This window comes from Passer domesticus, chromosome 14 (genome assembly GCF_036417665.1).
Source record: "Passer domesticus isolate bPasDom1 chromosome 14, bPasDom1.hap1, whole genome shotgun sequence".
In the NCBI taxonomy this organism is placed as follows: Eukaryota; Metazoa; Chordata; class Aves; order Passeriformes; family Passeridae; genus Passer; species Passer domesticus.
Window position 1 is genome coordinate 7,567,226 of NC_087487.1, and position 25,869 is coordinate 7,593,094.

Below are 25,869 nucleotides of genomic sequence, written 5' to 3' on the forward strand. Positions count from 1 at the left end.
CGGCAGCTCCAGCCGCGGCTGGAAGGCTCAAGTACCACAGCCGGCAGAGCCTGCCCGGCTCGGGGCTCGGCGGCGCTGCCGTCGGGTCCCGGTGCCGCCCGGGAGGGGCCGCGCTCGGCCCAGATGGCGGCGCGGCCCCTCGTGCGCGGCCGGCCCCGCCGCATTGTCCGCCGCGACCCCCGCCCCGCGGCCCGCCCCGGCCAGCCCGGCCCTCCCTCCCTCCTCCGGCCGGCCCTGCCCCTCGCCCCTCTTCTCCCCAAAGGCCAATGGAGACGAGATGCGGAGAGTAGGGCCGGGACGGGCGCGCCGGGGCCGCTCCGTCCGTCCGCAGTCTCCTCCCCTCGCCCGCTGACCGGTGTGTGGGGCGGCCGGCGGGGCATGCCAGCCGCGTCCCGCTGAATGGCGCCGCTCCGCCGCCGGCCGCTGCTGCTGCTGCTGCTGCTGCTGCTGCTCCCGCTGCCAGGTGAGTCCGGCCGGCCCGCGCCCCATTGTCCGGCCGCCGCACGTGGCTTTATTTATCGGGGACCGGCGGGACCGGCGCGGAGGGAGCGGGAACCGGCGGCGGCTCCGCGCTTTGTTCGCACCGCGACGGGGCGGGGGGGGCGTGAGGGGCGCGGGCGGTGCGCGGCCCCTCCGCGCTCTGGTGAGAGGTTTTCGCTAACGATTCCTTGTAAAATCAGCCTTTTTACGACGCGCTCCGCTCCGGCTGCTTTGGCAGGCTTGTAAAATTAGCGGGCGGGCCGGGCGGAGCGGCCGCACCTGTGTGGGCGCTGCGCTGCCCGCGCCCTGCGGCCCCGCGGTCCCCGCGCCCCCGGCCCGTGCCCTGCCGTGCCCGGCTCGGTGTGGAAGGCGCTGCTTCTCTGCTCCTTGGCTTCTTACAGCCTGGGGGCTTCCCGCCGCGTGGAGTCAGTACCAAGTTTCCGCAGAGTTGCCGGAGTTGGGAGCGCTCGGAGCGTGTGCGGGAGCGATGGCTTCACCTCGTGCCGCGGGTGGCTCGCAGCGCGCTCGGTAGCTTGCATCTCTCTGCTTACATGGCTGTCCTTACAGGCAAAAAAACTTTTTTTTCCCTTTTTTTTTTTCCTTCTCTCTTAGGACTGTGGTGCTTTAGTGAACTGTTTTTTGTGAAAGAGCCTCAGGACGTTACTGTGTCAAGGAAGGATCCGGTGGTTTTAGACTGCCAAGCCCGTGGTGAAGCTCCTATAACTATTACATGGCTGAAAAATGGAGGCAAAGTGTCTGAAAATGAACGGATCTACACTTTATCCAATGGCTCGTTGTATATCAGTGAGGTAGAAGGAAAGAAGGGAGAACTGTCTGATGAAGGATTTTACCAGTGCTTAGCTCTGAACAAACATGGGGCCATTCTCAGTCAGAAAAGTCACCTCACACTAGCAAGTAAGTCCCAGCTCTTGTTTATTAACGTGCTCCTGAGTTTGTGACAGCAAATCCCTGAACAGCACACCACAACCTATCGCTTTGTGTACCTGAAAAGTTAAAATGCAAAATTATAGAGTAATTCTATAGAACCTTTATATTTCTTTTTAAACATATAAATACTATGGAAAAAAACTTATGGTGGTCCCTTTTTCAGTCCCTGGTGTGGCAGAAGTGGCACAGGCACCTGTGAGACCTCTTGGGCAGTGGTGCCTTGTGTGGGTGGCTGATGTGTGTCACCAGTCTCTGGAGCAGGTTGTGATGCAGAGTCATGCTGGCTACAGAAGTCCTGGCTCTTGTTTCCCAAGTGCTGTTCTAGCAGCCTTACAAGGGTTATCTACAGATCTGATTAAAAAAAAAAATTCCTTGTTCAGTAGCTTGACGTTGTGTTGTGCCATCTTGGGGCAGGGTGGAATGATTAATGTAGATGTTTATCTCTGGGAGAAGAAAGAGGGGAAAAGTTTTCTGGGCAACTGTAAGGTCTTGCTTTTCTGACTTGTGTTCAGCCAAGCAGATGTGGGTGCTCTCCCTTTTGCTTCCTCTGGCACCTCCCATAGGAGCCTGTTAGGTGGTTTTTTCCTTCCACTGGGAAGGGAGAGGTGCATTTCTGGAGTGACTCCCTACTGCTGGGAGGTGAATGGTGAAGGAAATAGTTGTGTCTAAGTGCCTTTATGGCTTTAACAGACTGACCCCGGGTGTTTGTTGCCCTCCATTTTCCTATCATCTTTAAACATTGAGCAAGAGATGTGTGTGAGGGATGGAATGCTGTGCCTTTTTCCATGGCAGAGCAGAGCTTTGCCACTAGACTGTTCTATAATATGATCTCCCTTTGCTTCCCAAAAGTAAATGGGAATGCACTTTTCAAAGAAAAGTAAATTTTGGCAAAGTAAAGAAAACTTTCATTTCAAAGAAAGTATAACACAGAGAGTACACAGTTTATGTAGTCTTCTCATGTTCCCTCTATAATGGGACTTAACTGATGAACTTAATCTAATAGGAAAAGACTTCCTATGACCTCTTCGACCCTGTTCTTAGTAGCAAGTTGAATAAAACTAGTGCTGGTACCTCAGTGAAAACCTGACATTAATTCTAAGTTGCAAGTTTTACTAAATTCAATCTGAAACTAACTAATGAAATTGGTATATTTGATTACATTAGAAAATGTGTGAATGTTAACATTTGTTAGTTTTTTTATGTGTGCTACTGACCTGATTCGAAGTACAACCTGATTCTGTCCACGAGACCCCCAGGAAGGTGTGAAAAGCCTTGTTCAGTGAGCCAGAGCACTGGGTGGTTCTAAACCATCCTGGGAGCAGGTGGCTCCAAGTGAGTGCTGAGTTTTCACGTGCTGTAAGAGTGTGAAACTCTGAAGTCTCAATTTCAAAAACCTGCCTACGTACTACTTTATGACTTGCTCATGCACAGGATTGAGAGACTAAGTAATTTGTGGGTGCTTTTGGTAAAATGGTAAAAAATGAAGTATTACAATTTTTAACATTTAATCTCACTAAGTTTCAGAGTCTCAACATGATTAAAAAATTAGACAAGAAAACCCTCCTAAAGAGATCAGGATTTTTTTGTTGTTGTTAACCAACATAAAGCTAAGCAGTGGCTGAAGGATTTTGTGGGTAGGATGGAAAATTCAGGGCCACATTAAATTGGAGACATTGCAGAATGAGCTCTAAGCTTTATACCAGAGAACTTCTGGAATAGTAGAGAGCATTATATAGAATAGCTTGGTAATGCAATTGTAGTGTTTGATTTTATTCAGACAATACTGGACTTCTGTAAATATTTGTTTCTCACATGCACATTATTTTGTCAGAAAGGTGGTTTAATTCTGCTGATTTTCACCAAGAAGTTCTTGTGAGCCAATAGATTGCAGGCTGTGGAGTGAGATTCTTGTTTTGCAGCCCTTTTTTTTTCCTCCCTCCCCTTCTCTGTAAGACTGTGACAAAAGGTTTCTTTTTCTTGTTTGAATACTTGAAAGGCTTTCTATGGCTGTTGGAGAAAACTGGAAGAGATAGCGGATCCATAATGATCACAGTAGGTGTTGTTGACTTAGTGATTAAGTGGTTAACTAGTGGCCAAACATGAAGTTATCCTCTGTAGCAGTCTCTTCTCTTTAGTCATGCACCAATCTGACCCGTTTCAGAACGTCAGCTTTACTGTAAAGCTGTGAAATTGGGCAATAATTTGTATTGTGATAATTTGGAGCCCATAAAACACGTGCAAAATTAGTTTCTCTCTCATTTTCAGTGTTTCTGCCTGCTCTCATGAACTGATTGAACTTTGCAGACATTTAAAGTGAAATAAATGAAAGTCTTGTGGGGGATTTTGTAGCCTTACAATTTTTCTTTTTAGAAGAAGTTGTCGGTTGCTGCAAAGGCAAATTACCTTGTGGTCAGGGTACAGAAGGAACTATACATATTAAACAGGTGGAGAATAGGCATTAAATGGGCATTCTTTCTTTGGAGGAAAAAAGCAAATGCTCTCTTCAGTTACTGGTAGCAGCAGGGTGTGAGGATGTTCTTTTACTTTGCCTGGTCAGAGGTTTTGCCAATAAGCTTATCTTTTGCTTCAGAATTGTAATGTTTAGTGTTGCATTTGGAAATCAAAAACTTTAATCTGTCCAAGAGTTTAAGATGTGAACACACAAGGAGATCAGGTCTTGGTTTCTAAAGTTAGAAACTGGAAGCTGAAGGTTGCACTCTTAGCAAGAATTCCATTATTCATGTGCAAATTAAGAATTCACAGGGTTAAAAGGTTAGAAACTGGCCAGGATGAGGTTTACCCTTGTGATAAAGAGCAGATGACCCTCATTCATTGGCCAAAGCTTTCATGTAGCTCCTCTGCAAAGTTAGTGATTGCCATGAATTGTTCTTGAGGAATGCAGAAATTCAAATGTGAGCAGGCCTTTCCTTAAGTGTCACTATGGAGCCTTATCTCCCGAGCACATCAGAGTAGGTCTGCAGGGACAGGGTTCCTCCCCAGAGGCCCCAAGGCTTTGCTTTCCTGTTGTTCATCCATGCACAAAAGAATTTGACTAATTTAGGGCTTTTTTTTTTTTGTGAGATCCCCCTACTTTTTTAAAAGGAAACTCTGGTGCTGAGGTAGTGCTTAGGTAAAACTAAATATTAGTTTCAGTACTTGCTTGTAGCTACTTCCAAAGCCGGCTGATTGATGTGGGGGCAGAGGAGGAGGTCCTGTCTGCTTCTTTGTGAGGGGAAATTGGTACTACTTAAGAGCATGACTTACTCAAAATTCGACTTTTGCCACTGCTACTGAGAGAGATCTCTTTAAACAGAATATAAAGGGAATGTAGATTTCAGGGAAAGTCCTTTTGCTACAACTTTGAATCAGTAAAAAGTAAACAAGCTGAGATTGTTTTCCTACATTTAAAAATTTAGATTATTCAACCACAGTTAACTAAGATTCTGTCTAAAAATAGAGCTAGACTTCCAATAAAATATTATTCAGGAGAAATGGAGAAGGTAGATCATGTTCTGAAGCTGGTAGCATGGGCATTGTGCAGTGATGGGATAGGTCACTCACTGTTTATGTCCTTTTCACAAAAAGTAGAAATTGACGTCTTGAGATGGTGCTATATAAACAGCACTCCTGGATAACCCTTTCTCCTTTTGTAACTTGTTGAATTGATTTTAATGTTTGTGAATTAGAAGAAATGTAAGCCTAATTCTTCTTGTACGGGTTTCTACATTTGACAAGAGTGAAAGGTGATACAAGCAGAAGGTTTCTGGGAACATGGTCCTGGAGGGGAGCTGTGTGTGCCCCCTGCTCTGCAGCTTGAGGGATGCTGGGCCCTTCACACAGAGCAGGCTGTACTTGGAGGGAAGTTCATAGCTTTGCTTGCCTGCTGAGGCACTGATGTGACTTCAGGTCCCACTGTCCTGCCAATTTTTGGCCATATTTATGTTTTTATAGCCTAACAGCATCTTTTGCTCTGCTTTTAAATATTTGCACTGAAGAGTGCATGCTGCTGAGCCTCTGTGACAATCATGTTTCCTTAGCAGTTCCAGCCGTTTGTTCCCACTTTGGCATTGTGCTGTTCCTTGTGTGGGCACAGCTGCACGTGTAGCTAACTGAACAGGGAACTGGTCTGGGTTAAAATAATAGAATTAAACCAAAAGATGGTGTTTAACCCAGATGAGTTCCCCGATATGGTTTGTCTTGGAGCCACTCAGTGACTGCACTGGTGTAACTGAGAGGACTGAAGTGGAGGTGGGAAGACTTAGTGGGGACAGGGGAAGGTTAATGAAACTTACACTCATCAAACTATGGCCTTTGTGAAATCTGTAGGCAAAACTTTGCCCCTCTGCTACTGATTTTTTAAAAAATAATCTTCATCTTGCCTTCAAATAACAGGATTAATAGCTGTGGCCTATCAATACAGTTTTCGCTTTCCATGGAATCTGTCATTTCAGGTGTCTTCCAAGTGCATATAGAACTCAAAGTTATGTTTAATTATTTTAAATAGCAGGAGAGAGGTACAAATTGTGAGAAAGAGAGGTGGTGTTAGGGAGCAGAAGTGGTTTTGGACTGAGGTGGAAGTGAAATGGCAGATGGCAGCTGTAGGCAATATATTGTATTGAAAGAGAGCAAAGTCTTAGTGCTGTAGAGCTGGTGTGGTTACAGACAGCTCGAGGAACCTGGTGGTCTGGGTTTTGACAAGTGCTGCCCTACTGCTGTTGCTTTGATTAGTTGATTGAATATCCTGAGAGGAAAATTTGTTTCTAAGCTGAGAGTGCACACGGCTGACTATAAGTGCATTTAAATTCCAGTGTTTTTAGGCAGGAGGATGAGGTTCCAATGTCTTAGTCAGCAATGGCAGTTGATAGCAAGAACAGTAAGATTTTTGTTCTTTAACTGAGATATCCTGAAGAAATAAGAAAAGTGGGAAGTACTATCTTGTTAACCCATTTTATTGGAGTATTTTCCTCTACAACTCCCCAGGCGTCTTTTGACCTGAAGTCCTGCAGCACCTTGACAGAAGACAATTATCAGCATCCTTTTAAGACATAACCATTAGTTACTTTTTTCGTTGTTGGTACCAGGGCTTTCCCTCCTTTTTCAGCAATGATTTGCTGCACTTTTAAGAGCTCTTCCACAGAATGAGGAATGGGCTTTTATATTGTTACCAAGATAAAAAAAAAGGTATAAAACTTCGCTTAGTGCACATGAACAGTGTTTGTTTCCACTACCATGTCACTTGAGAGGTGTGCTTTTTATGGGTTTCCTCAACACCTCGGTTTCAAATTTGTGTCAAGCCTAATGCCAGACTGAGGCCTTCCATGCCCTTGCTTTTCTTCCTAGCTAGTCAGACCAAAGCTGTTAGGGTTTATTTACCAGTTTTTATCAGGGTAACTTTACAATGTATAAAGTTTTTACTAGCTTCTTTGTTAAAAGAATGCTCAATCTTTTTGGCAGTACACTCTGTAGCTAATAAAACCTGAAGGAAAGGCTGAAGGAAAACACGGTGCTGTGCTAGATGCTGTTCAGAGCTGTGGCCAAAAGCACTCACTCCTCACCTGGTGTGAGCTGTGTGTGCTGTGTGCACAAACCTGTGGAGATTCCTTTCCTACTTGCAAAGCAATGTATGGCAGCAAAAGATGCTGTTCTGTTCCTGCAGTGTGATGCTCCCCCCCACTGCTCCCTTTCTTCCCCCTCCCTTTTTCTCTGCATTTCTTGGTGTAGAAATTGTTGAAAGGGCATTCAGTAAGGCCCCCTTTTGTCAGCCAGCTCTGATTATCCTAAAGAAAAGGATCTCACTCGGAGCAGTTGTTTGCCTAGAGACTTGTTGTCACGTCTTCACAATTTAACAGCTGTGGCTATTGATGGTGTGCAGAACAATTTAAGACAATGACAAAAGAGAATCTTGGAGGAAGAATTTAAAAGTTACTAAGCGTTTTCCTACAGAAATATGTTCATGCTCATTGTTGGACAAACTTGTGCTTAGTATTTGTTTGTTTTCCTCAGCATTTTGTATTTTTTCCACACTTTATCTCCAAAATTGTGAATATAATCTTTATTTAGTTTTGCATTTTTTTTGTTTTTGTTTCATCAATAGGCCCAGCTGTTAAATTGGGATTGATTACTTCCAGTCTTTATAACTGGTAATCACCACCTAAGTGAAAAAGTAATCAACAATGTCAAGACTCCACATTTTGTTGAGTAAGTGTGGGTTGTATGGTCAACATTAGTTACTAAGGTCAACCTCTAGGTAGCTTTTAAGCAGCAGCATTTTAAGCAGTGTCTACATTTTAAAGTTGATTGTCTCAGCAATTGAATTAGAGGTGGAAAAAAAATTGCTCTAGATCATTTGTGTAGGGAGTTAGAAATCCATCTGGCAGCCTTCCAAAACCTGCATCTGTAGTGGAAACAATTTTTGGTTGTATGGATTAAATGATTACTTTTTAAAGACATAAACAGCAGACTTAGGGAATAGATGTCTGTTAATCCACCTGAGCATGGACAGTTTGCTTTTGCCTTAGTGTATGGAATTATTGTCAAGTCCTCCTCTGTTTTTTTCTGTATGTAAAAACTTTGGAGGGAGATGGCCTTCCTAATTTATTAGAGGAAAATATAAATAAGCATTACTAGACAGATTTTTTTTTTCTGCTGCTTTTACTTTGTTTCATAACTCTCAATAATAATTCTATTGGTTTTGTTGTTTTTTTTCTTTTTTAAGAAATCAAATTTGGTCTTAGGTGAGTGGAATTTTTTTTTTTAATTTTAACAACATAAGACATCAAAGACAAAATTAACTAAGTTGCATCTGGATAACACAGTTAACATCTCAAGGCCCTGTTCAAAGTGCTTGTTTCTCAAGTGCCCATCTCTTGTAGTTCTGGTAAAGGTTTCTGACATATCAGAGCATCTGCAGCATAGGGAAATAGAATCTTGGTATCATTTTCCCAGAGGCAGACAGGTCTGCTCCTGAAGTTCACTTAGATTCTTATTATCAAAACCCAACAATGACAGAATGTGTAATCTTTGTATTTTATGGGGTAAACATTTCAGAGTTCCTGAGTCTTTCTGTGCCAGTATTGCACTAAACTTTTAAAACTCCAGATGTGGTCTCCTGACTTTGGCTGATGAGAACTTATTTAGTAGCTAAGCTTGAGCAAGTTTGATTCCAGCCTGAACATTTTTAGCAATAATATTCAGTAAGTAGCTGCTTGTTTACTGGATGTCAGAGCAGTAGAATGCAATGTGAGAAATGAAATATTGAAAATGAACTTGCTGTCAGCATTCCTATGTCTTTTATAACAAGTTTTATATCCAAACCTTTTGTCAGAATTTAATAATTTGAGGCAAAAGTTGCAATGTACCAAGACACTACTTCTCCATCTCTGGCAGGGTTACTGGGGAGGGAGAAGGTCAGCAAAGAATTGTTTAACCTTCTGTAGTCAGGATTCTTGCATTTATACCTGTTTTAACTGACTTCCTCTTCTGGTTAAAGTGGTGAGAATACACCCTTATTCTCGTAAATTATTGAAAGTTTTTTTATAACATTGTTTCTGTATGTGGGCAATGCTCTGAGGAAAGGAATTACTCCTGGAACACAAAAAATATCAACTCTCTTCCTCTCAAGACCTCACAGCTACTTGTATTTTACCAATTTTTTTAATGGCAGAATATTGCTAAGCAAATGACACCTCCAGTCATGGAGAAAAACTCCAAGCAGTGTTTGAAAGCAGTGTCTGCCATCAGAGTCCTGGTACAATTCTCCTGGACAGTGAGAAGTAAGATGGTTGTTGTTCAGAATGGTGGCAGAAATGTGTTGTGAAAAGCATGAAGCCAGCTGCACAGAGGGTCTTTGATCTATTTTTCCATCTACAGAATCTTAGGAAGAAAACTTCCTATGTACCAGCTGATATCAGGGGGCTGGTTGGATGGGTTTTATCTCAAAACATTGCCACTCACTGGCATTTTTATTGTCTTCAGATAATAATCCTGATCACATTGATTGATTACATTGTTTGTTCTCATTGCAGTAGACCAGAATTTCTTGTGTAAAACCTTCATCATTCCCGAGGCTCTACTTTGAGCCATTTCAGATTAAAGTCCAAACAGGTTAAAATAAGTTTAGAAAACCAGGTTACATCTCAGCCTTTGCAGCATGTGCAGTAGCAATGCTGTCTTCTCCCTCATAACAGTTATGTATCAGCATGTCCATATCACCATATGGTACAAAGTGGGTTCATCTGCCTTTTAAACTGTATCAAGACACTTTCTGTACACCTTAAAAAGGAGAGGAAAACATCAAATAGCAAAGCTTTTCATTGATTTGCTGATCTGTTCTAACATTGAAAATTTTCTCATCATTTGTGTTCTCTCCCATGTTCCCACTCTTTCTTCTTTCTCTTGTCACGTGCAGGCTGATTTTTCTGCATTTAGTTAGTTTTTGATTTTTTTCCTTTTCTTTTATGAGTTGTCATGTATGTGCTACATCATTGCTTTGGATCTGCAAAACAGCTTCTGCTGACCCTCCTTCCTTGTTCCTGTCTGATGCCTGGAAGGAGGTGCAGTTTTCCAGTGGAGCTTATTTTCACAGCTGTGGCAGAGGAGGGAAGTGTCATAAGATACTTTGAGGTCAGTTTTGACCCCAAATTTAGATGAGGTAAAAATGATTCTACAGAAGTATAATATCTTGTCTCAGGTGGTCTGCCTGTCACTTAAAATAAGGCAATAATTTTGATTAAGAAAAAGCTGTTTTAATAGCCCTTGCAATGATGTACAATAAAATCAGGTCAGTGTTACACAGTATTGCTTTTTGCTTTACAACTTGTTACAACTGGAATTTTTCAAATAACCCGTTATCTTTTCAAAGAAACCTTAAAATTCAAGTCTTTGAACATGCAGAAGAATTTTAAATGCTTACTCCTGCTTGTACAATCTTGAACATATTAATAAATTGCTTAGATGACTTATCAGCAAATTAACTAGGGTAAATTATTAAATTACCATTTCACCGTCCACATCAAGATCTCTAGTAAACCTCTAATAACTGTACCATGTGCCTCAGGCAGAGCTGTGCATTATGTATGTTCTTTGTAATGAGAATTCGTTGACTTTATGAAGCCATTGACAGCCATTTATCATTTTGTTCATTAAACTTGTCTGTGACATCCGGTAAATTGATGTTAACTGGAAATATTCTCTGGGAGTTCTGGCACGACTCTGTCATTTTGCCTGAGGAGAAACTTTGTACCTAGCATGTCCCAAATTACAAGGCTGAAACTTCCTTCCCCCACCGCCTCTCCTAAAGCCTAAGTGAGCATATGACCAGCTCTTTTTTCCCCTCTTGCTTTTAATGCTTATTTATGCAAACACCCCTGTAGCCCGCAGTTTGCAAGCAGATTTATCATTGATCTTCAATAGAGGTTGAAAGTGGATCCTGCTTTTATTAGTTCAGCCAGTCTGGGCCAGGAAGGCAGCTCAGTTTTATCCCACAGTGTACAAGAAATTAACTGTGGAATTCTTGGTAGCACTGATGGGAGCTTTGTGCCATTCCCAGCACGTGGCAGTTAGAACTTGTTTTTAATGGTCATAATCTTTACCCAGTGTTGCTTTACTGCTGATTCTTAACAGTGTTTGGTAGGTGACCAAGTGCATTGCTGAAAGCCTTTATGATCCTGCTTTATGTGGTCTTTTGAAATTCCTTTGTTTGGAATGATGAACAATATTTCTTTTTTTTTTTTCTGCTCTTGAGCACCCAGTGTGGAAAAAAATGCCCACTTTTAGCACCTGCCAGTGTGTGATTCCTGTGGGATAGCTGTCTCTGGCAGTGGTGGAGGTAGTTAATAGGATATCTGCCCCCCTTCTAGTGCTCCTGTTGTGCTACCTGAATCCAGCTGTATCAGGGATCTTTCGAACAGAAATGAGTGGACTCACAAATTGTGCTGTAACTGACCAAAATATTTATTAAAGGCTCTAAGATACCATCAAAAAATTGAATATGCAAAAAATCCATTACATAAAATTTTTGTCTTTTGAGCGAAAGAGTAGAGCAGTTGGCTCTTGAAAATATATTGTGTCTCACTACATAATAGTTCACTGGATTAAATGAATTTATTGATTTCTGCTTCTTTACTGACACACATTTATGAGCAGTTTCTTTGGCACCATGGCCACATGTCAAAGGTCATAACTTTCCTTCACTGTGGAAGAATAAAAGCTTTCAGATGGTGAATCCCTGAAATCTAAACAGGGCTTTATCCTCCCTTCCCCCCTCAATATAATTACTGGTTTTGCATGGATTTATTTAAGATAAATACACAATAATAATAAAAAAACTGTACATACTGAAGGAACTATATTAGCTATCATAAAATAGCTGCAGGAAACTCTATACATGAAAGGCAACATATCTAATCTTCAAATAGGTATCATTATGGAGCACATGGTAGTAGATTAGGCTCCTTTATGGTCAGAGATTTTAGTGAAAATAGTTCCTTTTTAGAACAGAATAAATATTTTTTATGAAGGATTTTATTAGCTATAGTTTCGAAACAGTATTTCTTTCCCTTTAGAGTTGTGTGTACTTTGTGCACCAGAGGAGATCCTGGAAGTAGATCCTACTGAGAGAATGAAGCACGTTCAAAATCTGTGTTTTGTGTTTAGATGAATGTTTATAATGCTGATATTTTCTTTAATGGCCTTCATTAGTAGTAAGTAGCCTGTGGGGGTTTTTGTGTGTACTAGGTATGGAAGTCCACTCATGATGCAAACATGAAGTTATTAAAAAAAAAGAAACTGCAGTGAAACACAAAGTTAAGTTTAATCAGTGCACTAGTTTGTTAGAGGTGAGTAGGCAGGAGTAGTGAGCGGGGCTTTGGGTCTGTCTGGGAAGAGCTTGTCTTCTCTTTTTGGCAGCTACTGACTGGTAGATGAGCTCTGACCATCTCAAGAAATAGCAGTGTGAAGGTAGTCTCACAAGGTGTTGATGTAAAATAATTGAAATATTTGTGCCAGATAAGGCAATATAAGTTAGAATTGTTAATGTGGTCTGGCTGTGGTCCTCTTAGCAAGGATGTTTCTGAAGGAACAGCACAGCCTAGAGTTCTATCAATGGGAAAAATACCCCATGGTTTTCTAAGAAGGCATAAAAAGTAACCCCACTGTCTGCCCTAAGAAAGAATAATTTGCCAGACTTTATTTTTGCATAATAGAGATGAAACCTTTTGATGCTTTTAATCATGTTTCTTAAAAATAAAAATCAGTGGTAGACTTTCCTTCTGCTCTGATATTTGTGTGTGTATGTGTACAAATGGTCTTGTTCTAAGTGGGCTATTGACACCCTGATCTTAAATTTACCAAGTATTTATATTGTAGAACTGTAGTTGTTCATTTTCTGACATGTTAACTTTTTCAATAGAAATTTGTCATGTCAATATTCGTTTCTGGTTTTTAATTTTTCTAGTACAGTATATTTCATGAGGACTGTTTATCCTGTTCCCTAGAGCAAATTGAAGATGAAACTTTTCTCTTTATTTTTTTTTTTTTCACTAGGACAGCATGGAAGTGTCTCCTTAGGGAATGGAGACATGGAACTTGTTGGGGTCTTTGCATCTGGAAGTTGTTTTTGTTGTTGCTATGACTAGAATTGGTTGTCCTGAAAGTTCTTAGGAAAAATCTCGAACTTTTTTTTATTTTGGCGTACGTTCACACATCTTTACTCAGCTTGATTAGCTGAAGACAAGAGGTGACGTTTGTGCTGAGCCTGTGGCTTGTGAACACCGAGCTGGGCTTTCCCTCTAAGCAGTGCTGGACAGATGCAGACCTGCTTTTTTTTCCTGTTCTGCATTAATGAGGAGCTGAAGTGTGATCTAACACTGCCTGGAGAAACCAGCTGGCATGGAAGGCTGAAAACAATGCTCTAATTACCTGGAGAGGAAGTTTGGCAGGGGAAGGGGGTGAGGTGGAGGTGTGAGTGGTCTCATGTGTCTAGAGGTCAGGAAGGGGATTGGTGGGAAGAGGCGAGTGCTGAGGAGGAGAGAGGGGACCTGGGCTTGGCAGATTGCCGTGGGTACAAGTCCAGAGTGGAAGAGGGATCTGGCAAAGGCAGACCAAGAGGGTGTGCCCATCAGAGCAGCTGATCTTGCAGGACCCAGGAGGCCTGGACTTCCCTTGGGAACTTCAGAAAGACAAAGAATAATCTCCTAGTGATGCCTGAGGCATCACTAGTCTGGGGATCATTAGAGTGTTAGAAATGCATTTCTGCTCCAGCCAGAAGCTTCTGCAATATGTGACACGAGTCCACTAGTCCCAGTTTTTCATGAGAAATATTTGATTGCATATTTCTTATGGCCTCAATGTTTGATACGATGTTCTGAGCTCTGGTCAGGTGGAGCTGCAGCAAGCTGTGGGAGCTGTCCATGACTGCAACACATGGAGCACTGTGATGGATCAGTGTTGTGTCTTGCATGTCTAAATTTAGTGAATATTTCAGTCCCCCATCCAAATGTTTGTCCATACCCAACAGTAGAATTGAAATAATAATAGAACATAATCTCGAGGTGTTGTGAAAGTGGGTGCAGTGACATTTGTGAAGAACTGTAGTGCAGAGCCCTGCAGGAAGGCCAGAAGGAAGCTGGTAACTCTGTTGAGGGCAGTGTTTAACACGTGTAATAAACAAGGAATGAGGCCACACACTGAACAGAGAGGAGAAAACAAAATATTGAATAGATGCTCAGTATGTGAGCACCATTCATTTGGTGCTGTGAATAGTGGGGGAAGTGTGATTGTGCACTTGTATTGTTTCCTAAAGCATGTATATAAACAGAGCAAATCAGTTACATAAACAGAGTATTTTCTTCAGTTTCCCAATTTCTGAGCATTTGGGAAATTTTCATCATGTGTATATACACACATGTAAGAGATGAATGTGTGTATATACACATGAATTGAATGTCTGAGTGGGAAAGTTTAGGGATTAGCTTCATGTATCTAATGATGTATGCAATAAAAAAATGAAATAAATATGCTTGAAAGTACTAGAGCTTTATATGGGCAGGATGCAATGAAAAAAGGTTTGTAACAGAGTGTCTTGTGACAACTTTTTAAACAAGTAAGTTTGTCAGAACTTTCTGATTCAACCAGAACGTGGGCTGTTATCTGAGCATGTATTCAGCAATAACTTTAACTTAACAATACTAGTCCTCAGTTAATATTTTTATATATATACATATGTATACTCATTTATGCACTCTCTGGTGTTTGTCAGTACAAAATTTACTTTGTCATCTGACTCAGATGAAATCAGGTGTATTGCTGGTGCAGAGAAGAGCTTTTTTTGAGGTGCCAGGCAGGACTGTGGGCTCCAGTGCTGTGGAGGAGTTGGCCCCTGTGGGTTTCACCTCCTCTTTCATCTGCTCTGTCCCTTCTCTCAAATATTTACTCCCCCACATAGCCTAGACTACAGGTCTTATGTAGAGCCATAGGGCAGTTTTTTGGAAATACAGCCCTGCAGTCATGACAAGAGAAAAGCTCCAGTACTTGTTTGTTTGTTCTTTCTTTTTTTCCTCATTTTGTTGCTTTTCCTGATACATTTATGTAAAGAATCTCAAAGGCAGTGGAGTATTCATTTGTACATCTAGATGTACACATTGCCTTTGATGCAATGTGTACATCTAGATCCTCTTTGGGATCTGTACCTTTGGGTGCTGGCACCTTTTTTCTCTGAGGATGTTTTTCACAGGCCTGTTCAAAAGCTGGAGTTATGGGGAAGTTTAAAGCATTATTTTTATTTATTTTAATTGTTCCTTTCCTCACTATTTAGTTGCTGCTGCGTTCACCATTGTCTTCCGTTTATCTAAATAATGGTTGCCTGGCCTTTCACAAACTTGTGATGGAGAAAGATGGTGGCCACCTGAAACAATAATATCTGTGGCAGAATAGCCTGAGAACTTTAAATAACCAAAGGGGACCGTTTCCAAGGCAGCTAAGTGACCTTTGGATCCCAGGAGTAGACTATTCATAGAGGCAGAGCCTTTGTCCTGCTTTGCCCAGTGGTCAGTGAACTCTGGCAGGCCCCTCGGCTCACCATCTTGGCCCTAGACTAGCAGCTGGTGATTGATTCATTTAACTGTCCAGATTCACATTCTTCTGTCAAGGACTTGTCAAGGAAGAAAAAGGTTCTATGGAGGGCTATTCATTTTACTTAAAGGAAGGGGATGCATTATATGATTGAGTGGATTACTTTTGGGTCAGAAGAGTTCCTGCATTGCTCCGTTTTAATTCGGCCTTCAATCAAAGAGAGATTTTGTTTATCAGTGTAGTGTTGAGCTCATGTAGAAGGACAGATAATTTCAATTCCATCAGTGCAATAGGGTTGTTTTGTTTTGTTTGTTTTTTGTTGTTTCCCCCTGTCCTTTCTGTGATTTGTCCACCCCACTGTGTTTCTGCCAAAAAAAATCTGTAGATTTTTGTGGTTGGTTGATTGGACAGAGTTAAGAATATTAATTACTATTAATCCCACTCTTAGATTTAATGTGTGTGTTATGTGAGTATTAATGTTCCTCACTACCTCTCATGTATGGTTTTGAGCAATCCAGGAAAGCATCAAGTAATAAAAGATTAATGTGTTATCTCTGTTTTGGATGAAGAGAAAAGTGAGAATAAATTCAGCAGGCTCAAACAAATAAATTACTTTCCTCTAGAACAACACAAACGATGGTAAAGCTGAGGGTAGAACCTTGTATTTATCATCTAGTGTCTGTTTCCACCCGAAACAATAATTTGTTGTAAAAACTTAGCATTTTCTGAATGCTCAGGGGAGCTGTTTCCATCTGCTAGTTTAGGCTGCTCTTTTTTGTAAAAATAGGAAGGTGTTTCCATGCATTATGAAACTTGAATCATGTTTTCAGTTCTACAACTAATGTGTCCAAAAAACCAACTTTGAGTTGTGCTAGGGAGGTGTGTTTCAGCTTTGGTGTGTTCCCAGCTCCTCTTTCCATCTGCCCTCCAGCTGGGTTGTGTTTCCTTAGCATTAGGATTTCCTTGCTGCTCCTCTTGGTGAAGTGCTGAGCAAAGTGTGTCGTTGCTTGGCTCCTTCCACTGGAAATAACAGGCATTAGCGAGCAGATCCTGCCAGTTAACCTTCTGCCTCCCTTTGAATGAGCACCATGAGCTGCAGCAGATGAAATACGACCTTCAAGTTTCTTTTCCCCACTCTCATAAGCTATGTATTGTTTTGATTTGGCTTATTGAACGTATTATGGGGGATTTCTGATTGGCTCCAGGCCAAGGTACTTCTACTGATGGAAGAACAAGTGCATAATTTAGAAGAAAACACAGTGAAGCTTGATGTATCTTTTTCTCTCCATCTTTTTTTGGGGGAAAAGGGAGAATTTTGTATTTGTCAAGGTAAACGAATGGCTTAACTACCTTAAGAGCACAGGGGAAGATGGAAGTCAGAGATAATCTAACCTTGCTAACGCTTCTCTGTTACACACCTCTACATATGTGTCAGAAATCTGGGATAAGTAAAACACCTGTTGAATAGGCAGCCTCCTTTCATGGAGGCCTAGTGCTATTCCTCTCCTGCTTTTCCCAGGGAGCAGTCCCCTTGCTTGGGACTGCTTGTTCCAGGCTGGAGTAGGATGTCTGAGGTGGGGACACCAGCTTCTCTGGGCGCCTGATGACACTTCCCTCAGTGCTTCCCTGGTGGCTTTGGTTCATGGCCTTAAGTTAGAGACAATGCGCTTTTCAAAATCATGGAAAGGAAAAATGGGTTGTCATTTTGTATTGGAAAATATAAGTAATCTAATAACTAGATGTATTACCTACTTAGCAGAACATGGCTGTTTGGTTGTGCTATGACTGAGCAAACTGGAAATCTGAGAGTCCAACAATTGTGTCCCCCCCAAGCAGTCAATACCCATAGCAAGGTGATTTCCTCTAAAGACATTGAAGGCAAAATAATTTTTTCTGCAAGCTGCACTTCTGATTTTTCACATTTGATTAATGTGAAAATTGCAAGAGTTGTAAACACTTCCCCCTCCTGTACCTGTAGAATTTTTCAGGTAAACATTTAATTTGAAGATTTAAGTAGCTTCAATAAATAGGTAGTACTGACAGTGTCTTTTGTTGCTTGTTTTGTTTTTGGTTTTTTTTGTGTGTGACATTTGTTTCTGATTTTCTCCCTGCTGCTCTCAAAGTTTAGGACGTTCAGATTTTAACTGTTAGTTACTACCCTGAAAGATTGTTCTTGGGTGAGATCTCTGGGCTGTGTAATGCAGTAGTGGGGCATTTGGTGACAGGGAAATGAGCTGCAGGCATTTGGCCCTTGAGAGTAGAGGCATTTCTTCTTTCCTTCCCCGTGGGAATGAGGAAATGTTGACATTTGGAGAGGGGGCTGAAGGGCTTGAATTCCCAACACCCCTGCTCAGCGTTTTGCATTGAAATGGTCTTTCATCCTGGGATGCTGATTCCGAAACGCTGTAAGCAAAAAATGGAGAGTGCTCCTATCTCTCAGGAATAGCATTTCTGACAGTCTGGAGACTTAACAGCACCACCATATCAACTTACACTCATTCATATGGGGATGGTGTCAGTTTGCCACTGTATGAAATGGAACCCCTTCCTCTGCCTTCCCCCAGATGTGAGCGGAGGCGCAGGGTGGGTGGTGCAGCACAGGAATGTGTGGGGCCCCTCTCCTGGCCTGGGATGTGCTCTCTGGTGCTTCCTCTGATTGATGAGCTAGGCAGGGTGAGGTGAAGAGTGGGTTTTGCATTCTGCTTAGGGTCTAGTTTTATTTTAGCCAGGAGTAACATTTATTTATTTATAGTGATACAAGACCAATAAATGGAGGTCTTACCCTTCTGCTGGCATCTGCAGTGAAATTCATTGGTCAGAATGGGGCAGATTTATGCTTCCAGTGCTGCAGATTTTTGTTGCAAAGTGCTGAAATTGTCTTTTGTGTGTTGCACTGAGTGTTTATTAAATTTTTCTTGTTATTTGAGGAACTTTAGAATCATAGTAGTCAATCTTTAAATCTTTCATGTTCTATTTTGACTTGTGTGGGTTTATTTTGGTTTTGTTTGGTCTTGTGGGGTTTTTTTGGTTTTTCTTTTTGGATGCCAGATTAGGTTAGTTGTGAAGGGACATGTCTTTTGTTGCAAAATCCTGCTTGTGTTCTGATCCTTGTCTTCGTGTTGTAAAGTGCAAAACTGCTGGATGTTCCCCATGCAACAGTTGGGCTATTAAGCAGAACTAATTCTTCACAGAATGGCAGCAACTCCAAAGAAAGGCATCTGTGGGATTAAGTATAGATACTAGAAGGCAATCACTGGGCAAACTGCTGAAGGAAATCAGTCCTTGCAGGGAGAAAGTGGTGTGTTCTTTCTCCTGAATGCATGCAGCCACACAAGTAGAGCAGCTTTGAAGCTGGTTAATGTGGCTTACTGTGTGCCTTTTCTCTCCTATTTCCTATGCTTCTTGTCTGCAGAAGAGCAGAAGGGGATTCCTTGATAAGTGCATTAGCATTTATTGTGCCTTCTGGGGCCACACACTGTTGCCTGGATGATAGATAGACTGAGAAGGGAAAACCCCAGCTGGGATGCCTTCAGAAGTGAAAAGATCAAATCTCTCATGCTTGTTTACATGGTTTGGTAAGGAATGTCAGTCACACCATCAATAAACTGTTGAATATATAGAGCCACATTTTTCAAAGCCTCAAGCTTTTAATTCCTTTAAAACAGTGCTAGTGATAACTCCTGAGGTGATATGTTTGTCTGCTTTTGTTGGGAAGGGTGGTAGTGGTACATTTTTTGCCTCTTATTAAGTGATTCAGGTGTAGTAAGGCAATATGTGTACTCATGTGAGTACTTGCACATAGCTGCAGAAATGGTGACATTTTTGCAATATTGGTAGCTGCTTCTATCAAGGTAAAACAGCAAGACCTGGGTGTATTACCCTGTACTTTCTTCCCTCACAGGTTGAGAATTCTGATGCATGCCCTTGCATTGCAATATTGGATTCTCATCTCAGTGTGGCTCTAAGAGCAGCTGATGGGCAGGAGAACAAACTGTAAAATAAGTGTGTCAGTGAGGAGCCTCCTGTTATTTTCTCTGGCACATTGCTGCTGCCCAGGATCCCATTTATTGTCACAATTATGTTAATATGGCATGGATAACAAGCTCTGTGGCTGTTCCAGTGGTTTGAAGAAGTGAGCAGGGAACAATACATTCTAATAGTCACCTTGTCAAATTGTGCCTTTCTGTTCCTGCATGTGTGTTTTTGCATTGAAGAGATCTTCTTGATGAGTGATTATCCACTTCTGAGGAGCCAGTTTTCTTCAACTGTTTTAAGATTTTTTTTTTCCCATAACATACTGAGTGGACATGCTGATTATGAACTCTTTCTGTTGCTAAGGTTAACACTTTCCAAATTTTAGTGCTGTCTGTTTAGCAACAGAAAAGAGTATCTTTCTTAAAGTACAATATATCCTGAGAATAAATTATTGCTTTTAGCCTTGAAAAAATTGATCAGTATCAGAGAGATTCCTGATGTATTGTGATGCATTGAGGTATTTCTTCTTAACTTGTCAAGGTTTTCCTTCTTTCCTGTGAACTGTCTTCAAGATGCATCCACTTGAGGCCTCTTGACTTTCTGCACTGGAATTGATCAGAAAGTTGCTCACAAAACTTCTGTTCTGTATGTAGATATCATGAAACTGGGACAGTGGAGAAGACAATATATTTTCCCACTTTCTGAGAAATGAAGGAATAAGGATATAGTGGAGCAAAGAAAGGATAAATGACTACATTTCCCTAAAAACCTGGCCCAGAATAGCCCAGTTGACTTCCAGGATTTCAGGAGGAGAAAATACTTCATATGAAACTTCAGACTGGTCCCAACTTTGAGAAGCTGGTGGTGCAAACTGCCTATGTGTAGCCATAAGCACTTTTATAGAATCTAGTCCCAGCCCAAACGATGGAGAGCTGAATGATCTTCAGTGACAAATTCAGACTTGGTTATTCCTGTACAGGGATTTTTAAAATGATCATTTGTCAGCCACTGAATTAGGAGCTTTAAAGAAAGGAGCAGGGGGACCTGAAAGTGTGTGAGGAAACAAATGAGATTGCAGCTGACATCTCCAAGGGAACTTTTGTTCGAGGGTGCTCAGGCTGTTGACCTCTTTGCTTCTCCATTTCATTGCCTTTAGATTATAGCATTCTTCAGTACCAGAAGAGTAGTGGGTAGTTTGTGAATAGACAATTTTAAATTTTTGCTTTTTTAAACAGAGACAGTGAACATTGCTGTACGAAGGCTTTAATGCACAAAGAAGCAGTTTTGCTTTGTATTTTATATAAGTAGGGTTTTGTATAGGAGGCTAATGATTTCTTTCCACCCTTGTCAGAGATTGGAGAGTAATTCCTCGTGATCTGCATCTTAGTTTGGAATTCACTGACTCTAGTCATTGCACTTCTTAGATACCTGTGCAAGCAGGCAAGAATATGAGGGAGGAATGGAAAAATGAGAACAAACCTTTGTTTCTTACCTTTTCCATTACTTTCTTTGTTGCATTTCTCTCTCACTGCTCAGTTTAGTGTGGAAGTAAGTATGTGATTGGCTTGGAGTAATTGTCTTTGCAAGGTGACCATAAGTTTCAGCAGAGCAGTTTCCCAAATTGTCTGGCACTATGTTGGAGGCAAAATGCAGTAAGCTGTGCAAAGGAGTTCAGCTTTTAGCTGAGCAGTCAGGGCTTTGGAGGTTTGTCCAGAGCAGAAGTAATGAGTGGAGAGTAGCAGAAAGGACAGATGGCTCAAATCGTCACTCATCACCTCATCTGGGATCTTCTTGGTATTTATCAGTGAAAGCTTTCCTTAGTTACCCCTATGTGCAGAGCATTTTCTGGTCCCTCCAAAACTCAGAATGTGATTTTGAAAGGGTTTTGCAGGTTAATGCTTCAGAAAAATTTGCGTCTTAGATGCAGCAGTACTGTTCTGTGAACTGAAACGTGAGGAGCACATGGTGTGAAGGATCAGTTTTGTCTAAAGGGAATGTCAATTTTCAGAATGTCAGTTTTCCTGACCAAACGTGGCTCATATTCTGTGCTTGTGTCTTTCATGCTGTAGAAATGGTGTTTCTAATCTTGTTAGCTTCTTTCAATATTTGGACTTTTTAAAATTTTTTAAAAGTATTATTATTATTGTTTAGGTTTGTGTTTTCAGGAATCCAAATTGCAGTGCTAAGCTAGCAGCTCATAAAAATGCAGTTCTGTAATTTCCCACTCTGCAGGATTTTCCAAAGCATCAGAATGATTGCTGTAGAATATCATTGTGTTCTGTACCAGCAGTAATTCTGGTCCAACTTCTCTAAAATGTTAAAATGCCTGCTAGGAGATTCTAAATGGCAAATGGTTAAAACAGTTGTGAGATAGAGAGATCATTAGGTTTCCCATATCAATTATTGATAGTGTCAAATCAATGTGGCAGTTTCAGTCTCATTTCATTTAACCTCCCTATTATTTAATTGTGAGGTAATAGTTTGAGTCTGGACTCCTTTTTCAATGCAATTCTGAACCATCATCCTTAAAACTGCTGCTACAGTTTTCATACTAAAGGGAAGGATTTTCTTCCTCAGATTTGATATCAGTAATTCAAGGCTGCTTTTTGATTTGGTCTCTCTCTTATTTTTCTTGCTTCCTTCAAATATTTCTCTTCTGTTGCATAATATCATCATTTCCTTCCACACTTTTTCTGTGTAACCTCTGGATTTCCCAGGAAAGTTATTTTGTTTTTCATATTGAGAAATTATGTGTCATAGTCATGGCAAACCAATGTGTTTCTGTCATATTGTCTTGGGTCTGTCTGTCCTGCCTTCTTTCTGAGTTTGTAGTAAGCAGCTTCAAAGAACAAAGGAAAGGCAAGAATTAAAGCTAAAATAGGAAGTTGGGAAGCAACCCGGAAAGGTAAAATGAACACACTTTAGCCACATTTCCAGGCAATTTGAGTGCATACTGATTTTAAAGTCATGTCTAACCGTTTAGTGTTAGTACCTCATTAAAATCCAGGGATTAATAGCAGCAATCTCCTTGTTGTGCATTAAAAGGATTTAGTTTAATTCAGGATTAGAGGGTACAAGGTGCCATTCTAGCAAAGCTTTTCCCAAGATATCAGTGAGGTGAAGTGAGAGCTTCAAGACTCTGGTTTTTCTAACTATTGCAGTTATGCTACACACACACACACACGTATGGATTTAAAAACTGGTGAACTGGTTCATTAATCCTTTAAAATGTATGCTACCTTTGGAAGTGAAATTGTCTGGAAAAGCTTGTTTGAAGTGTAAAGAAAGGCAGTTGGAGTTGGAAAGGCACTGAAGGTATGGTGGGGCCTGGGTTACTTCAAGGACATTAAAATCTGTGGGTCCTGGTGTTGGAGATTCCACCTGTAATCAGGACTTCCCTGTGCATTAGATAAGGATAACGTGCAGCATTCTGCATTCTCTCCTCTCCTGCAGCTACAGGGGTTGGAACAGGATGGGTCATTATTCTCCTCCCCTTTTTCCCTCCTACAGGTGTTTCTCAGCATGCAAGTGAGAACAACCACCCTGAGAGCCTTAAGTTATATCTGAGAAAAGGCTCATGAGCACCATGGTCCCCTCCCTGGTTTTAGATTCTGGGGAGGACAGAACAGTTGTTGTTTAATTACTATCAGTTGCTTTTTCTTAGGCTAGCACAACTCATTAACATAGCAATATGTGATAGCATTTACTGCCAGGGATTATTAATACAGAGAAATACAAATACAGTTTGAAAATTCTCATGTAATAAGTTAAGCACCTCATAGAGCATTCTCCAGAATTTTCATTGAGTTTTTAACATGTGGGCAGTGATGTCAGCAGCCTGTATGATTTATCTGATTGATTATTTATTTATTTAGTGCTGCCTCTGATTTTTTTTTTTAAAGCAACTAATTTTGTTCCAATTAAGTTTAAGTATTAGGCTTTCAGCATGGTTTGGTTTTTAATTAAAACTAAGTATATTAAACCAAAGTTTTAGTCAATAGTAGTACAAAACCATGCAATTTCAGAATATCTCTTTAAAATGGAAGGTTATAGAAAAAGTGTATTTTAGTTAAGCTTATTTTTCCAACCAATTGGCAGAAATGAAAAATAACAGTAACTTTAGTGAAAAAGCCACACTTCAAATTTTATCAGAAGGGTTAAATCACCAATAATTTATAAGAATGCCATTACCAGTATGCTGTTTGAATTACAGTGTTTTATAACAGTCAGAATGAACTGACACTTTTCCTTTGTGCCTGAAAGGGCCAAATGTGTTCTGGATGGTATCACTTCCTCTTACAGATGGAGCTCAGTTCCATCTCAGCTCAGTTGTTTGCCTTAAATAATGGCCATTAGAGGAGGGAGATGTGCAGACAATGAGTGAGATAAAGTCTTTGCAGATGCAGTTGCCTCCCTTGTTTGCCTGCTCCCTGCCAATACATTTCCATTCAGCAACCTCACCTGAACTTCCCATGCTGGAGCTAAAACCTCTTCTTGCTTTTTCTGGTCTTCCAAATATACAAAGAAGTATTAGGGAAAACAGGGAGCAATGACTCTCATTAATCAGTAAGACTATCTCTCCTCTCTTGAGATTCCTTTCCCAGAGCTAATCAGATCCCAGCACTTTTGAACTTTCCTTACAGGTCAGGTTCTTTTTCTCCTGAAATCTGTTACTTTTATGCCTCACATTTTAAATATAGTAATTCTAGGTCAAACAACACTTGATTAAATTTCTAAGGGTCAGTGTAAGAAACCACTCTGCTTTTGGTAGAGCATACAGGATGCCCTTTCACAGTAATCCCTTTTCACTTACAGTTATGAAAATATTTACCCATATTGCTGAATTTGTGTGACATTCACCTCTGAACTGTATGTAATAAGCAGAACTTGGACTCAAAAAACTTATTTTTTTACTAGTTCTCTTGGGAACCTCAGGGAAGATTCACCCATTGTATCCCTTGATGACAGCCCCAGCTCTGTGTATTCCACATGCTTGTTCAGAAACGAGGAGAAGGGCTGTGTGTCTGCAGTCTTGCCAAGTGTCTGGATCTGTCAGTGTATACTCATATAAAGTTTATTCCAGATCCAGACCAAAGTGTGTCATTTGAGCAGCAAATCATTGGAAATGTGTGTCTGTGTAGCCAAGAGACATGGCAGAATGCCTTTCATAATCTCTTTAAAGCCTCATTCCTACAAGAACAGAGAAACTGCAAAAACTCCAAGAAAATATGTGCAAATTGGCTTTGGTGTTAAAATATAATACACATGCATATTTGTTGGATTTTTCAACCCTGTTTCAGAGAGAGTGCATCACAAAAACTAGATCAAGACAAGAGTTGTCATGTGCTTCCCTGAAATGTATTTCTTTGGAAAAAGCCATAGCTTATCTTTAACATACAAGTTTATTTTTCTCAAATGAAATCTCTTCACCAGAGAGTTTAAAAAAATGGGAAGATTCTTGGCTTCACTTGAAGAGTTAGGGCTGTTGTGAAATTCTCAATAGCATTAACAGATGCCTTGTACAAATGGCATTATGCACTTTTGTTCTTTCCACCTGAGGAATTCATCTCTCTGAGTGACCAGTATCTCTAGAGAAAGACTGAAGCATCATCATTGTGTGCTGCAGTGTCTCAGTATTTGGTGTATTCTGGTTAGTTGAGAACTGTGCTACTGTTTCAGTTCTGGGTTTATCTTTCATTCTTACAGGTTTTTTATTTCACAGTTGTAGTCCAGTCTTGGGCTAGGGTCAGCTGTACTAAAACAGTAATCAACATGTAGCTTGTTGGAATTTCTTTTGCCTCTTAGGAAAATTCATTCAGAAAATGAATTCATAATGGCATGAAGTGTGTAAGCAGGAAGTGCAGTGTGTAAGGGAACAGGTCACTGGATTTGTGTTGCAAACTTCAGGACTTCATTTCAGGAGGGAATGAAGTGGGTGTGTGTTGTTCTTCTTTGCTTGATTGCTTGATTTGCTTTGGTCTTTTCCTTTTCATAATTAAAGTCAGTGAAGGACTGATGCTGCATACAAACAAACAAAAGGTGTGAGGCATGAGCTTCTTAAGTTTGACTTCTTCATACCTTAATGTATTCAATCCATGTGCATCAGCAGCAGTTGTCTAATACTTCATCAGCATGTCACAGAAAGCATCTTTTGGGTTTTGAACCTGTGGATATTTGCCTCGATGGTAAATGAAGGAACTCATACCTGAGCTGAGGTCTGATTTCTCTCTGCATAGATAACATTGGTGGCATAAATCACACAGTTCTGCCCAGTAAAGATCTTCATTCTCAGAAGTAACTGTACAAAAACCTATCACATAAATTTCAGTAATTTATACAAGTAAATGCAGTTTCTAGTTATTGTCTTCTGCTTCTTTAAGCAGCGTTTGGTATCTTGCA

General features: G+C 40.8%; 1 protein-coding gene across 1 annotated transcript in view; it reads left to right on the forward strand.

Annotated features, from left to right (window-relative positions):
- The first annotated feature begins 399 nt into the window (after positions 1-399).
- Positions 400-25,869, forward strand: part of PRTG (protogenin) — an 85,826-nt gene continuing 60,356 nt past the window's right edge. The window contains exons 1-2 of the mRNA XM_064389464.1: positions 400-643; positions 1,093-1,395. Coding sequence (XP_064245534.1) covers positions 400-643; positions 1,093-1,395 — 547 coding nt within the window. The remainder of the gene's footprint in view (positions 644-1,092; positions 1,396-25,869) is intronic.